Genomic DNA, 15,633 nt, shown 5'->3' with positions numbered 1-15,633 from the left:
GGGACAAGGGGAGAGCAACGGACTTGAACTCATGCTTCCTTCAAGTGTCCAAGTTGCTCCTTTACAACCTGACAGGGGGGGGGAGTTTCCCTGGTTGGACGTATAGCGCGTGGAAGGAACACGTTATTCCGACCAGTTCCTTTCCTACAGTACCTGATTGATGACATAGCGCAGGTGGTCCGACTGGAGCACCATGTTCTTCAGCATGCTGGGCTGACAGGGGGTCAGTCCTCTGTAGAGGAGAGGCGTGTAGCTTCGGAGGGCGTAGCGGAGGTCGCTGGACCTCCTCCGCTCCTCCAACATGTCCTCAAAGTCATCTCTTTTCCTCAGCACAGGGTCCCTATGCTGTCAAATGAAAGGGGACACAAAGTCATCTCTTTTCCTCAGCACAGGGTCCCTATGCTGTCAAATGAAAGGGGACACAAAGTCATCTCTTTTCCTCAGCACAGGGTCCCTATGCTGTCAAATGAAAGACACAAAGTCATCTCTTTTCCTCAGCACAGGGTCCCTATGCTGTCAAATGAAACACAAAAAAGCAACACGTGAAATTAAAGTTGAAAATGATGGGGGATTATGTATTATACAATGTATAAATTATACATTGTATTAATATAGAAGCTATTGTATCTATTTTTCTCATTTATGATATAATGAATCAAACGTAGAAATGTGGAAATTGCACTGGTTTTACCCTAGCTGTGCTACAAAGCTAGGTTTAATAAATACAAACTAAACTAAACTAAATAAAGATAAATTGTATATTGGCTCAGGCAGTATAATTCATTGTCTTGATTACGATTTCCAAAAACAAAGTAATAATAATAATGTACCATGAACTTCTTCCCTATAGTCTACTGTAGGGATTGTATACAGTCTGTCTGTCTGTCTTTTGAAATTAAATCAGAACTGACAAACTTTAAAAACCAGACTCTGTGCAGCGCTACATTTAACATTTAACACGAACACAACTGACGCGTTACATTAAAGCAAAGGCATTACTTTGTGTGTTTGAATGCCATGTCAAATGGATGTATTATCATACACTGTAGTGTGGCACACTAATGTGTGCGCTATATAGCGCAGCTGCTGTTTACAATCAATCAACGCATACACACAACATACATACCGAGTAAAGAGATTTCGATGCCATTCTCCTTCAACGTGACTTTATAGAACCGTGCAGGTTGTTTCGCGGAGATGTCAAGCCGCTAAAGAGGAGATATGTATTTTATTTCCACGCACATTAAAACATTAAAAGCTCAGTTCACATGGGCGGTGTCAACGCCCTGCAACACTTCCGCGTTTGTCAAGCTATGGTGGCTGTGTTGCCATGTCCGCTTATTGTTAGCGACTTTGGGCTTATTCTTCTCTAAAGTAGCTTGTAAATATTGTTTTTTTTTTTGTATTGATTGATTGCTTGATTGATGTGTTGATTGAATGATTGATTGTACTATTTATTAACAGTTACAGTAGAATTACAGTACATTTCAAGACTTCAAGCACAACTCAATAGTATTTCCAAGTGCCCTAGGCCTAGAATGATCAGTCAGGCTTCTTTTGGGCTAGTTTGCTTATTTATCTCACACGATCTGGCAACACTGTATGGTGTCCGTGACGTGCCAGTGAGTTCAATCCTCGTACCACACACACAGTACAGTACACACGTGCAATCCTCACACAGGTTTGTTGACATTCTGCTGCTATAGACGAGATAAAGTTTGTTTCTATTCTATGTGATCGGTTGTTATTGTGACAGACAGTAAGTACAGTCAGTCCACGACATGAGTTCCGCCGGACGAGAAGACGAGGAAGAAGAGCAGCTATCTCTGGATCAAGTACTGGACAGGCTTTATGATTTCGGTAAATAGTTTTCCCATGATGCTAAATGCTAGTTAGCTTTAAATTGCTGTATGGTGACTGATGATGTGTGTTGTGCATGTGTGAGTGTGTGCCTGACTGTGAATGGATGGATCATCTGGTACACATTCAATGTTGTACTATTTGTTCGATTGTACATACTTTATTTCGATTTTTTTTTTGTCAAATGACAATGACTGAAAATTAAGCTTAACACTACATACTGTACAAGAGACACATGCACGCATTTAAATGTACAGTAATAGTATGACTTTGACCTGACTTATCCTAGCATTGGTTACTATAAATCTTCCCCATGGCTTGTCACAACCTAGCCGCAATTTGCAACTCTAGATTTTTTTTACAATTGGTTGAAATCTAGAGTTGCAATAACCTCCATCGACTTCCTATGCATTGTTTTGGTTTTGCATTGGTTTGTGACCTCCTGGTCTTAAATTACGTTAAACTCACCAACATTGCAGCTGTAGTCCAAGCTTGAATTATCCTCTTTCGATCTGGTGTCGCTTGTTTATCATAAAAGTCCCCCGTAAAGATGTTATGAGCTACTTTCTGTCCAAAATATTCCAAGAGTGACAATATCGAGCTGCCATTTTGATTTTTGCAACGTGCCATAAAACAAGATGTGAGGGGGAGTGCTTGTTTAATAGCGTCCCTCCCTCCCTAGGGCGTCGGCCTCTTCTTTGGGTGTCTTACCTGCGCAGGTAAGATTCTATTAAACAAGCGCTCCCCCTCACATCTTGTTTTATGGCACGTTGCAAAAATCAAAATGGCGGCTCGATATTGTCACTCTTGGAATATTTTGGACAGAAAGTAGCTCATAACATCTTTACGGGGGACTTTTATGATAAACAAGCGACACCAGATCGAAAGAGGATAATTCAAGCTTGGACTACAGCTGCAATGTTGGTGAGTTTAACGTAATTTAAGACCAGGAGGTCACAAACCAATGCAAAACCAAAACAATGCATAGGAAGTCGATGGAGGTTATTGCAACTCTAGATTCAGCCAATTGTAAAAAAATCTAGAGTTGCAAATTGCGGCTAGTCACAACCCCCATTTATTTGGCGTTGCCTAATTATTAAACAATTCATTATTAGGCAATTCATTGTGGTATTAGGCCATAATGCATGTTTTATTTATTTATAAAACAACCTTTTTTTGAGTGGTGCTCTAAAGACAGCTATGTGTGTCCCTGGGTCTGTCCCTGGCTGGGTGGCTGGCTCTGTCCGAGCACGGAAATAGGGTTATATAGTGTTTGTTCACCACCAAGTGTCACTGTTGCACAGCCTAACACACAGACACACACACAGACACACAGGCCTCTTGCGAAGGCTTTTACTTCGAGCTCCATATATGGGGATAACGTTGATATCCAGCGCTGACATCACATTCATGTAGAAACCCCAAAGATGGATATATACAGTGGTGATATCATCGAGACACTAGACTTGCACGCATCATAAAAGGCAGCCTCTAAACGTCAGATACCAATAAATAAGCAACGCACGCATAGGTATCTCCAACAACGACCCCAAATCCTCAGTCAGCAAGACACGGGATTCAGGATACAGCGCATAGGACAAGACTCGAGACACCACACTGAAGACACAAGATCCAAGATCATGTCAACACATACGAACCAAGGTGTCTAGCTTTACAACCCAGACACCCTGCATAGCTTTACCAAGACTACCATTCTGATGGAGGGGAAAGGAACTGGTTGGAGTAACGTGTTCCTTCCACGCGCTATATGTGACGTCCAACCAGGGAAACTCCCCCCTGTCAGGTGTAAAAGGAGCAACTTGGACACTCGGGCATGAAGGAAGCATGAGTTCAAGTCCGTTGCTCTCCCCTTGTCCCCCATATATGGGGACTAGGTTGGTCTCCCCTTGTCCCCCATATATGGGGACTAGGTTGGCAGAGGGTGTGTAGAGCCCAGGATCACATTAGATGATTGACACAGGGGTGAAAAATGGGTTACAAAATCGTGGGATAAAAAATATTTAAAAAAAAATATATATATATATTCAAAGATTTGAGGCACATTTTCACGAATTTAAAAAAAAAATAGCTTCATAGCGCGGCACTCGGTGGCGCGCTATGAGCTTGTAGATCTGCTAAAAGGGGTTCCCGCCCAGAATGGGTTAAGTTGGGATCGGACACCACTGCAGCGGCCGGGGTCCGAGCCTATAGACAACCGGTGCGTACAGCACAGCACCGCTCACTTCAGACGGGTCTGATTATCGTCTTGTTTGTGTCGTTTGTTTGTTGTCGTTACAGGTGACGCTGCTTCAAAGAAGAACCTCAAATCCCAGAAGAAGAAAAAGCGTAAAAGCTGTGAATTAGAAGACCGCGAGGAGCAGGAGGAGGAGCAGGAGGAGGAGCAGGAGGCCGTCATAGACGTTAACGGGGACACCAAAGGCAAAGACAGCGGAGAAGAGGATCTCCATTTGGGGCGCGGCCGGGAAAAGACTAGGAAAGGCAGCGCTGATGTCGTTGAGCAAACGGGTAAATAATTGAATGTGTTCGTATTGATAATGTTATTGTGTGGATTAATTTACAATTTAGGCATTTATCAGACGCTCTTGATCCAGAGCGACTTACAGTATGCAAAAACAAAAGCATGTCATACATCACATATATAAAAAGTATAGTTATCATGAATCATGTATAAACTAGGAACGTAACAGTGGAGTATCTATGTCAACTATGCATACTATGCTATATTATATATTATACAATATACATGTGTACTATAAAGTGCTATGACTACACATAAAATGCAATTCTAGTGCTGTCTACGTAACGAGCTATTAAGGTCATTACACACTGGCGAATTGGCGACGCGATATATTCGTGCGAATAATTCACATTTAAAGAAAAACAATTGAAGTCCATGCAAGTGGCGAATGTGCGAAAATGCGACAGTTTTCGCTCTTTATTTGTTCATTTCATTTCATTTCATTTCATTTTATTTCGCACATGGTGTATCACAATACAGTACAAATCATAATAGATAACAATTCATATGTCTTACATAATTCATTTGTCTTTCAAATGAATTATGTAAGACATATGAATGTTCGCTCTGGTGTCGAATTTTGCAGAGATTCGCAGGCGAACTGCAACACTCCACATTTCGCATTTTCAGATCGCGTCGCTAATTCGCCAGTGTATAAAATACTATCTAAGTCTACATAATAATAATAATAACAATAAAACTTTATTTGTATAGCACCTTTCATGACATGAAATGCAGCTCAATGTGCTTTACAGAACAATGGAGAATAAAAGAAAAGCAAGGCAACGACATTAAAAAAACAAGCAGTAATGCAATACAGTGAGGACATGAATAACAAAATAAAATAAAAATAAAAGATCAATTAAAAGCAATGTTGTAGAAGTGGGTCTTGAGCTGAGCTTTAAAAATGTCTACAGAGGCTGCCTGACGAAGGTACAGTGGGAGTTTGTTCCATGCCGTCGGCCTGTAGAAGCAAAAAGCTGCTTCCCCGTATTTTCTAGTTGCCATTTTTTTTGGCAAAGCGAGCAGGCCAGCAGTGGAAGACCTTAGGGGGGCGGTTTGGGACATATTTAGGCAGGCCGTCATGTAGGTAGGAAGGTGCGAGACCATTGAGAGCTTTATAGACAGGTAAAAGAATTTAAAATCAATCATAAAAACAACCGGAAGCCAGTGCAGTGATGCCAAAACTGGAGTAATATGTTCTCTCATCTTAGTTAGTTAAAACTCTGGCTGCTGCATTTTGGACAAGTTGTAATCTGTCAGTTGTTTTCTTAGGCAGTCCTGAAAAAAGTGCATTGCAGTAATCAAGCCGAGAAAAAACAAAGGCAAAGGCATGAAGTGCTATCTAAGGGGCTAGGCTAGGGCAAGTGCTACGGGCCACGGTGGAGTCTGAAGAGGTGGGTTTTCAGACTACGGCGGAGATTGGGAGTGAGGCTGCAGTTCTGACTGTGATGTGAAGTGCATTCCATAGTTTAGATTGGGAGTGAGGCTGCAGTTCTGACTGTGATGGGAAGTGCATTCCATAGTTTAGATTGGGAGTGAGGCTGCAGTTCTGACTGTGATGGGAAGTGCATTCCATATAGTTTTCAACCCTTTTCATTTCAAGGCCCGTCATTTATTTCGGCTTTTGAGCCACGGACGGACCACCGTTTGATTAGATTTAGACCTGCTCTCAGGCCCAAAACTAAAGAATATTTTAGGTGTTTTGTTAGTTGTCGTTGGGATAGGATTTTGTCTACAATTCCATGCTTTTGGCAAACGTTGATCAAAATATAAATTTATTTTACAGTGTTGTAGACTTCTTGTAAATGAAGTAATGCAGATTCGAAAGAATTACAGTATTTCACTCTTGAGAGCGTAAAATGAAAGCCTTTCATTTTACGCTCTCAAGAGTTATTAACCCATTCTGACCTGAGATCAGATTCATACGAGGTTTCCACTGAACACACACTGGTCTGATTAACCCATTCTGACCTGAGATCAGATTCTAAAAATGTCAGTCGTTCTTCGATTCTTCAAAAATAGCAGACCTACAAGCTCGTAGCGCGCCACTCGGTGGCGCGCTATGAGCTTGTAGATCTGCTATTTTTCAATAGCTAAAGCATAACATGATGCTAACACCAAAATGGGTTCCCGGTCAGAATGGGTTAAGGGTCCATTTTGGTAACCGCCTCTCCATCATTTAGCTGGCGACCACCTGGAACCCCCTCGCGAGGACCACCGGGGGTCCCCCGGACCACTGGTTGAAAACCACTGTAATATAAACTCTCAGATATTTTGTCCTCGCATTGTTGCACACACAAAAAGTGCCGTCGCTACCTATATACGCGCAGTACGCACTGCGAGTAGGGCAACACGCCGAGTTGGGCTGTGTTTATATCACAAAATTGCCGATCTGCACGAGGAATAGCAGCGCTCTCGTTCGGAGGTTGGGACAGCACAGATATCCCACGAGCAGGGCAACCAAATGGTGCAGCTATACGGCCCTGCAAATACATTTGTTTTTAAATCACTAAATGGACTAACCTGACTCTGCCAGCTGGGGGCGGTATTGGGTAACCATGTTCCCCAACACAGCATCCATCTGGGATCTCTCTCAGGGTGTTGTGCTAACGCCCGAACCACTCGTGGTTCGAACCAATCAGCATGAGCTAAGGGCGGGACATGTGTCAAAACCGGATGTGACGCTATATAGACACGTCAATATGATTGGTTGTGTTTGCACGCCCACACGGTGATATAGACAGACGGTCCCATCCAATCATCTACCAAGTATCTTGGAAAAAAAGGAACAGCCCCGTCATCGAATTTGCTCCCGAGATCCCAGATCCCAATAAGCTGTGAAACAAATGTGTGTAGCAAAGCTTCTTGGATCTGGCAGCGTCAGGTTATAAATGGACTAGCACCTACATACATTTCCGACCTCTTGTCCCCGCACATACCTTCCCGTAACCTCAGATCAGCAGACAAAGTTTTACTCAACCCCCCCAACACAAAGCTGGTGACGCAAGGCGGCAGAGCCTTTGCTGCTAGGGCTCCACTGCTGTGCAACCAACTACCTCTGGAACTCAGACAGACCACTTCAGTGTCCACTTTAAAACAAAAAAACAACTCTTAAAAACCCACTATTGTTTAAAGGCTTTTAATGAGTTTGAATGAACAGTTCCAGTTTCTGCTTTTTTGTCTCTTGTCTTTTATTATAATCTTTTTTGTATTTTGTATTTGACTAATCTCCATTGTTGATTTTAATTGCCTGTTTGTGCATTGCATGTGAAGCACTTTGTAAACTTGTAAACTTTGTAAAGTGCTATACAAATAAAGTTATTATTGCGAACGCAGTGAGCACTAACTATGAGACCTAGCAGAACATATCTGTCTGTCTGTGTGTCTGTCTGTCACGCTGTAACACCACCTGCCCGCCACCAGAGGGCGGGGCTGTATCACTCAAAAAACACACACACAAATGTACGAGCTGTGTTCGGTTTCCCGTGTTTGCGCGTCTCACTTGTTATTATTCCTGTGTCTTGCTCCAATCAGCACGGCCCGTCCCGCAGACAGCGCAGGTGGAGGTGGTAACGTTCCGGGATCCGACCAGGAGAGCCAAGACCACCCAACACACACCGGGAACGTTCTGGGATCCTACCAAGAGAGCCAAGACCACCCAACACACACCGGCTCCTCCCGACATCATCAGCACCGTAAGCCTGGTGGGGGGGGGGCACTTTCCCCACACTATTCCCTCTCTTTTCTAATATCAATTCATGCTGGTTTTCTCTCTTTTTCCTCATTTTGGATAGTATACCTTGTTGTATTGTCCGTTGCGACAACCATTTTCTAAAAAAAATGTCTTCTACATCCTGACAGTTTTCTGAAAAAGCTATGTTTCTATGTCAGTGGTTCTTCGATTTTTCAAAAATAGCAGATCTACAAGCTCATATACAAGCTATGAGCTTGTAGATCTGCAATTTTTCAATAGCTAAAGCATAACATGATGCTAACAACCAAAATGGGTTCACTGAGTGGTGCAACTCCCCTCTCCCCCCCCCCCCCTCCTCTCCTCTCTCTCTCTCTCTCTCTCTCTCTCTCTCTCTCTCTCTCTCTCTCTCTCTCTCTCTCAGTAGCAGGCAAAAGTGCAGCACTAATACTATCTCTCTCCCTCTCTCTCTGTTTTCTGGCACAACAGCGCCCCCTCCTGGTAGTCAGTCATACTGGTGCTCATGAACACATCAGAGATTAAAATAGGGTGCATTTTGCATCCCAAAACGCAGTTTATAGTTAACCCATTCTGACCTGAGATCAGATTCATACGAGGTTTCCACTGGACACACACTGGTCTGATTAACCCATTCTGACCTGAGATCAGATTCTAAAAATGTCAGTCGTTCTTCGATTTTTCAAAAATAGCAGACCTACAAGCTCGTAGCGCGCCACTCGGTGGCGCGCTATGAGCTTGTAGATCTGCTATTTTTCAATAGCTAAAGCATAACATCATGCTGACACCAAAATGGGTTCCCGGTCAGAATGGGTTAAGGGATGCAATAAAACAACGACCTCTGCATCCACAGGATGCACTACTGTACTCAGCATGTACAGTAAAAATAATACACGTTAAAAATGTTTTTAGTTATAATAATCATTCCTTCTTCTGTTTTCTACATGAATATAACGACATTATAAGTAACCATATAAAATGAAATGGAAGTTAAATGCTGCAATTTGTCCTAACGTCGTTGAAGTGGGACTCATAAAATGTCCCTGGGACTCATCTCTAAAAGACCGTCTCTGCATCCCGGGACTCATCACATTGAAAACCTGTTTACAACACTGACACATACATACATAGGTGAACCAACACATAGGTGAACACGGACATTGCTGTTCCTTGGAGTGGTTGCACCGCTCAATGAAAGGAAAAACACTTCAGTCTCGTTTCTTCACTATTGTTCTTTTTCCCCCTCCTATGAAGGTGCCTCAGAAGACGGTCCAGAAGACGAGTGACAAGACGGAACAATTGTCTTTAGAAAAGGTAAAAAAAAAAAAAAAAAACTCAAATCTGAAAATCGAATGTGTACTTGTGCATGATAATGGTGATTTTGATGTGTGTGTGTGTGTGTGTGTGTGTGTGCAATCTGTGCATGCATGTAAAATATAGCTTTTCTTTTGTAAGAAGAAAAAAAAGCAACAGTCTATATCCATACTCCAGTTCTCGGTGAAGAGGCGACCACCGAAACGTTTTTATTTTGTAAAAACATAGAGATGTGTTGTGTGAGCGTTGACCACGGCGGCGTGGCGTTGTTTTGTAGTTTCCGGTGGTCACCAGACAGCGGCCTTGTGGTTAAGAGTGTCCGCCCTGAAACTGGGAGGTCGGGGGTTCGATTCCCCGGCCGGTTCACATACCAAAGACTGTAAAAATGGGACCCAATGCCTCCCTGCTAACGTAACTAAACAAATTAATATTCGTCGTGTGTGTGTGTGTGTGTGTGTGTGTGTGTGTTAGGCTCGTCTGGAGGTGCATCGGTTTGGAATCACCGGCTACAGGAAGGAGCAGCAGCGTGTGTTTGAGCAGGACAGGGCCATCATGCTGGGAGCCAGGGTGAGTTGACATGCACACACCCCAGGGTGAGCAGGGTGGGGGCCAGGGTGAGTTGACACACACACCCCAGGGTGAGAGCTTTTAAGCCATTTTGACCTGAGATCAGATTCTAAAAATGTCTTCTACATCCTGACAGTTTTCTGAAAAAGCTATGTTTTTATGTGTCAGTCGTTCTTCGATTTATCAAAAATAGCAGACCTACAAGCTCGTAGCGCGCCACTCGGTGGCGCGCTATGAGCTTGTAGATCTGTTATTTTAAGCTCGTAGCGCATCTTAATATTCTTTGAACATCTTCGCCTGCAGTGACGTGCCCAGCGTTGGCATGCGAGGGGTTAACCCAATTTGACCTGACGTCGGAAATTAAAGAAATGTCTTTTTAAAAATGTATTTCTTTCTGAAAAACCTCATGTTTTTCTATATCAGTGGTTCTCAATATTTCAGGTCAAGGACCCCCAAAAATATATGAAATTGGCCACTGACCCCTATCTGAAAATGTGTTGTTTCAGGGACCACTTCCCAGAAGCAAAGATTCGAGTTAAAAACGTTCGCTCTGACAATATATATTCAAAGATTCATATTTTCACGAATTTAGCTAAATTATAACATAATGTTTAAAACACCAAAATGGGTTAATAATGTTGTCTTGTCTTTTCTATATAATATATATAATAATGTTGTCTCTGTCTTTTCTGGAACAAAGCCTCCGAAGAAGGAGTACGTCAACTACAGGGTGCTTCAGCAGCAGGTCAAAGACAAGAAGCAGAAATCTAAAGACGAAGCTCAGCCGGTGAGAACCTGTCCCTCTGTTGCAATGCGTGACAGTTAGGCATGTAACGATATATCGTATATCGATATATATATTGTGGCAACCCAGGGGAGAATAGGTACAGATTCACAATAAAGTAAGAGGCTCGGAGTCAGAGGCAACATAAACTTAAATCGTCTTTTATTTAAAGTCTTAGGGAAAGGGGAAAACGGGGCAAAACATCAACAGAAAGGTTCCTCTTCTCAGGGGCTTAGGCTTCTGTAGTCACTTGCAGTCTTGAGAGATCTCCCTATCCCAGCCTCCTCATGCACAGAGAGATTCCTCCTTCCTCACTCCTCCAGCAGTTCAGACTCACTCCCCAGACAGCTTGGGCGTCGGCTCTTTAACAGCTTCTGGTGATTGCCTGACTGGCAGGTGCGTCCATGTCCAGGCTCCCATTGGCTGCAATACCTGTACCGGGTGATATACTCCCTCTATCACCTCCCCCAGCCTCATTCTGTGGGGAACAGGCCTGGCTGTTTCCCCTGGTTTGCCACAATATATATATATATATATATATATATATATATATATCGATATTAATCCCGACGATATGAATCGATTCATTGCAATTAAAAATAATCGATTTTCCAAAACAAAACAAAAAACTCCAGAAGCAAAGAGTTGAGTTAAAAACGCTCTGAAAGAATACAGTATATATTCAAAGATTTGCACCACATTTTCAAGATAAATAGCAGACCTATGAGCTATGAGCTTTTAGATCTGCTATTTTTCAATAGCTAACAGAGAGGTTCCCGTACAGAATGCGTTAAAAGATATGGATAAAGCCAAAAAAGTTGTTCCAAAAAAATAAAAAAACATATAAGCCATGTTGAACTTTGGTAGGAAAATAGCAGCCATTGCTGTGATCATATCGCTGCTCCACAAATACAGAATTTATAGTTTTTTTTTGTTTTTTTTTCACTTAATTTTTATTGAAGGAAGAACAGACAGACAAAAACTCAACTAACAAGACAATACGGGAAAGAAAAGGAAAAAAGACAAAAAGTAAAAGAAGAAAGGCTGCATTTTTCATATTACAATAAACATTCAATGAAATTCTATTGCAATATCGCTAGGCTGAGAGAAGAGATTCCACTTTTCCCCTTTTTTATAGAATTCATCCTCTTGTAGTCTTAAGTATGAATGTTAGTTTTTCCATAGAATACAGTTCCTCAATAATGTCCATCCATTGATCTTTCGTTGGTGGGTCCTGTTGGTACCAGCGTCGTGTGATTGCTTTTTTACTTGATGCTAAGAGTATCTTGATTAAATATTTATCATGTGTTAGAAACTCTTCAGGGATATTTGAATTTATAGTTTTTTTGAGTATCATGTCACTTAGAGCTGCCTACTTTAACCTAACACCATATTCACTCTAACTCTGTCTGACGGTTCTGACCCTGTTCTGACCCATTCCTGTTCTGTAGAACCTGAAGAAGAGCAAGAAAAGGCAGAGTAAGCCCAGGTGAGTAGTGGAGTTATACGTGTCATTAGACCAACAGCCTATACCTCAAACCCTAACCTAACCGCAAGCACGGGAGCAGCGCATGTTCCACCGCTGTTTCCACATGTCAGTCCGTTGGTCGTGTGTAGTCCTTGTATTTTAGGCGTAGAGGGGGGGCAAAGAATGGGCCTAGCAGTGGCGGCCCGTCCGTAGGGGGCGGTAGTGTTCCCTTAAATAAAACGTGAATAAGAATGACTGCGAAACGAAATCTGCAGCCTGTGTCATTTATTTAAAATTATCAAATCCAGGAACCGTAAATATTATATAATATAATATAAGTAACCACTATAGCCAAAGGCAGTGATTAAAAGTTGTATTATGCTGCCTTGTTGTATTATGCCTCCATGAAATGTGAAATGTTGTTTACGTTTTGTGACGTTTTCTGATTGCTTATGTGAGTGTCACGCGTTTTGGTGCGCGTTCATCTGTAGCCCTTGACTTTCTGCATTGAAGAGTAATGCATTGAGGTCCACATGTCTTCAATACAGACCATAGAGTAATGCATTGAGGTCCACATGTCTTCAATACAGACCATAGAGTAATGCATTGAGGTCCACATGTCTTCAATATCCTATTCCTATTATAATAGGAAGCCATAGGAAATATGTGCGATCCATGTTATGCACACCACAAACCACTTGGGGGCAGCATACACATCACAACACAGTTTGACATATTATAGTTTAACACACAGTCACCACAGACAAAATCATGATTAATGAGCCACATGAGTGCATGTTTTCTTGATATTTTTTATAGTGCACTTCCTGGGGGAAAAAAAAAGTCACCCACCGCCACTGGGGCCTAGTTAGTACACTCAGGGGGGGCAGTCAGACAGATATTTCGTGAAGCCACTAAGGAAATCGGGACATCCTGAAAGTTCATATAATGGCCTGTTGTGGCGCTGTCTGTCATTGGGCCCAAAAAACCCCATAGCTCCATAGAGGTCCATGTATTTGGGCCCAACTTCACCTAGACTGTATTACCTTAATAAACATGGTCATGAATACTTCCTGCTTCCAGTCACTAGTTTAAAGTCTCATTTCTCATGTCATAATATTCTTTTTGGAAAACTATGGTCCCATTTATTAAAAAAATGGTCGCGTATGTTCTGAGCTACCGTTACAGTCTACAGTCTCCTCCACATCCTCCTCCTCCTCCTCCCTCTCCACCTCCTCCTCCTCCCTCTCCACCTCCTCCTCCTCCCTCTCCTCCACATCCTCCTCCCCCCTCTCCTCATCCTCCTCCTCCCTCTCCTCATCCTCATCCTCCTCTTCCTCCTCCTCCTCCACCTCCTCCTCTTCCCTCTCCACCTCCTCCTCCTCCTCTAGGGACAAGAAGAAGTCCTCCGGTCCCTCGGGGCAGGTGGGACGCTTCAAGAACGGAGTGTTGATCCTCAGCCACCAGGACATCCAAAAGATTAAAGGGAACAAGGGCAGAAAATAAACAGCGGTGTTTGCGGCGGTGTGCGTACGGCGCGTTATGTAGAATTTGAGAAATGGACATTTCACCTCACTTGTCAGCCTTTCCGATTGGTCCCTGGCTGACCAACCAGCAGGCTCTTCTGCCTTGTTCCGCCCCCTGGTTCCGCCCCTCGTATATATGTTGAATTTTCTAAAACATCATTTTTGGGAAAAAAACTCAAAACTAACATGATGTGCCCTGCAGTCACCACGCTGCACCTTTTTACTGACGCCAAGTTTAACCCATTCTGACCTGAGATCAGATTCTACAAATGTCTATTACATCCTGACAGTTTCATTATTAACCCATTCTGACCTGAGATCAGATTCTAACGCACAGAAGAATGGTGGTTCTTTAATGCATTCTGACCTGAGATCAGATTCTAAAAAATGTCTTCTACATCCTGACAGTTTTCATTCTGACCTGAGATCAGATTCTAAAAATGTCTTCTACATCCTGACAGTTTTCCATTCTGACCTGAGATCAGATTAAAACAATGTCTTCTACGTCAGTCGCTCTTCGATTTTTCAAAAATAGCAGATCTACAAGCTCATAGCGCGCCACTCGGTGGCGCGCTATGAGCTTGTAGGTCTGCTATTTTTCAATAGCTAAAGCATAACATAGTGCTAACACCAAAATCACTATTCTCTAAATGTAAAAGTATATGAACGACAACACACTGAATATCATATTCCATCAGTTCTTTTTATTTATTTATTTTATTTTATAAAGGAACCAAAAAAAAAAAGAGACATTGCATTGGATGTGTTTTCTTTCCTTTTTTTTTTGTTTTTCTTCTTTACACTGTAAAGTTCATAAACTTCTGCAGTGGGCATTTCTTTTGTTTATCTTTTTTTTAGTATTTACAAAACCACATACAGCAGTCGTACTGTAACATTACAAACGGTGGGACTATACCGATGAGATGGATGGCATCGTATTGTGGACGAGACAAATTGTCAACGTAACATGCAGAAAACGGTCGCGGGTGTCGTATGAGGGATTTGAAACGGAGCCTCTCGAGAAGATAAGAAACTTTAAAGACGTGATTGTGAGAAATCACAGGAGGCTAGTAGTATGTGGTTGTACACGAGTGATTCCTTTAAACCCACATTCTGACCTGAGATCAGATTCTAGAAATGTCTTCTATACATCCTGACAGTTTTCTGAAAAAGCCATGTTTCTCTATGTCAGTCGTTCTTCGATTTTTTTTCAAAAATAGCAGACCTACAAGCTCGTAGCGCGCCACTCGGTGGCGCGCTACGAGCTTGTAGATCTGCGATTTTTCAATGGCTAAAGCATAACATGATGCGAACACCAAAAGGGGTTCCCGCCCCAAAAATGGGTTATGGAAAGCATTGCTCTCTCTTTGTTATTGAATTTCCTAGATGTAAACAGTTCAACAACATTGAACCTTATTCTGGACACCTCCATAATGAATTAGATTTATTATGGCGACGTGCATAAATATAGGCCAACATTCAGCGAACGTAGATGTACAAGCTCTCGACGCATCGCATCGCAATGCGTCGTGAGCTTGTAGGTTGGCTATATTTTTGGCAAAGAGATATAGGGCTGCGTTTTCGCCACCGCTAAACCCCTTATCCCTAAACTTCTTTTTGCCTTTTTTACTTTACACAGCAGACCTTGTGTTGAACTGTACTTTACACAGCAGACCTTGTGTTGAACTGTACTTTACACAGCAGACCTTGTGTTGAACTGTACTTTACACAGCAGACCTTGTGTTGAACTGTACTTTACACAGCAGACCTTGTGTTGAACTGTACTTTACACAGCAGACCTTGTGTTGAACTGTACTTTACACAGCAGACCTTGTGTTGAACTGTACTTTACACAGCAGACCT

At 42.4% G+C, this 15,633-nt stretch overlaps 2 protein-coding genes across 4 annotated transcripts in view; one reads left to right on the top strand and one right to left on the bottom strand.

Moving 5' to 3' along the window:
• gnpat (glyceronephosphate O-acyltransferase) overlaps positions 1-1,248 on the bottom strand; it is a 31,537-nt gene extending 30,289 nt beyond the window's left edge. Inside the window, exons 1-2 of the mRNA XM_080791014.1 lie at positions 1,127-1,248; positions 154-345 (exon numbers count right to left, since the gene is read on the bottom strand). Of these exons, the coding sequence (XP_080647140.1) occupies positions 154-345; positions 1,127-1,150 (216 nt within the window). The 5' untranslated portion in view covers positions 1,151-1,248. The remainder of the gene's footprint in view (positions 1-153; positions 346-1,126) is intronic.
• A 417-nt stretch (positions 1,249-1,665) lies between these two features.
• fsaf1 (40S small subunit processome assembly factor 1) lies at positions 1,666-15,050 on the top strand. Of its 3 annotated transcripts, none has more exons than XM_080791715.1 (9): positions 1,666-1,860; positions 4,159-4,386; positions 7,937-8,023; positions 8,075-8,097; positions 9,366-9,425; positions 9,897-9,992; positions 10,693-10,779; positions 12,228-12,265; positions 13,636-15,050. In XM_080791715.1, the coding sequence occupies exons 1-9, from the start codon at positions 1,782-1,784 to the stop codon at positions 13,748-13,750; spliced, it is 813 nt and encodes a 270-aa protein (XP_080647841.1). In that variant the 5' UTR covers positions 1,666-1,781; the 3' UTR covers positions 13,751-15,050. The 3 variants fall into 3 exon arrangements, with proteins under 3 accessions (XP_080647841.1, XP_080647840.1, XP_080647839.1); XM_080791714.1 differs by having other exon boundaries at positions 7,937-8,097; positions 13,636-13,768; positions 14,148-15,050; XM_080791713.1 differs by having other exon boundaries at positions 7,937-8,097.
• The last annotated feature ends 583 nt before the right edge of the window (positions 15,051-15,633 follow it).

Source organism: Protomyctophum bolini (assembly GCF_963924005.1).
Source record: "Protomyctophum bolini genome assembly, chromosome: 19".
Classification (NCBI taxonomy): domain Eukaryota; kingdom Metazoa; phylum Chordata; class Actinopteri; order Myctophiformes; family Myctophidae; genus Protomyctophum; species Protomyctophum bolini.
This window is presented reverse-complemented; position numbering and strand designations above follow the sequence as displayed.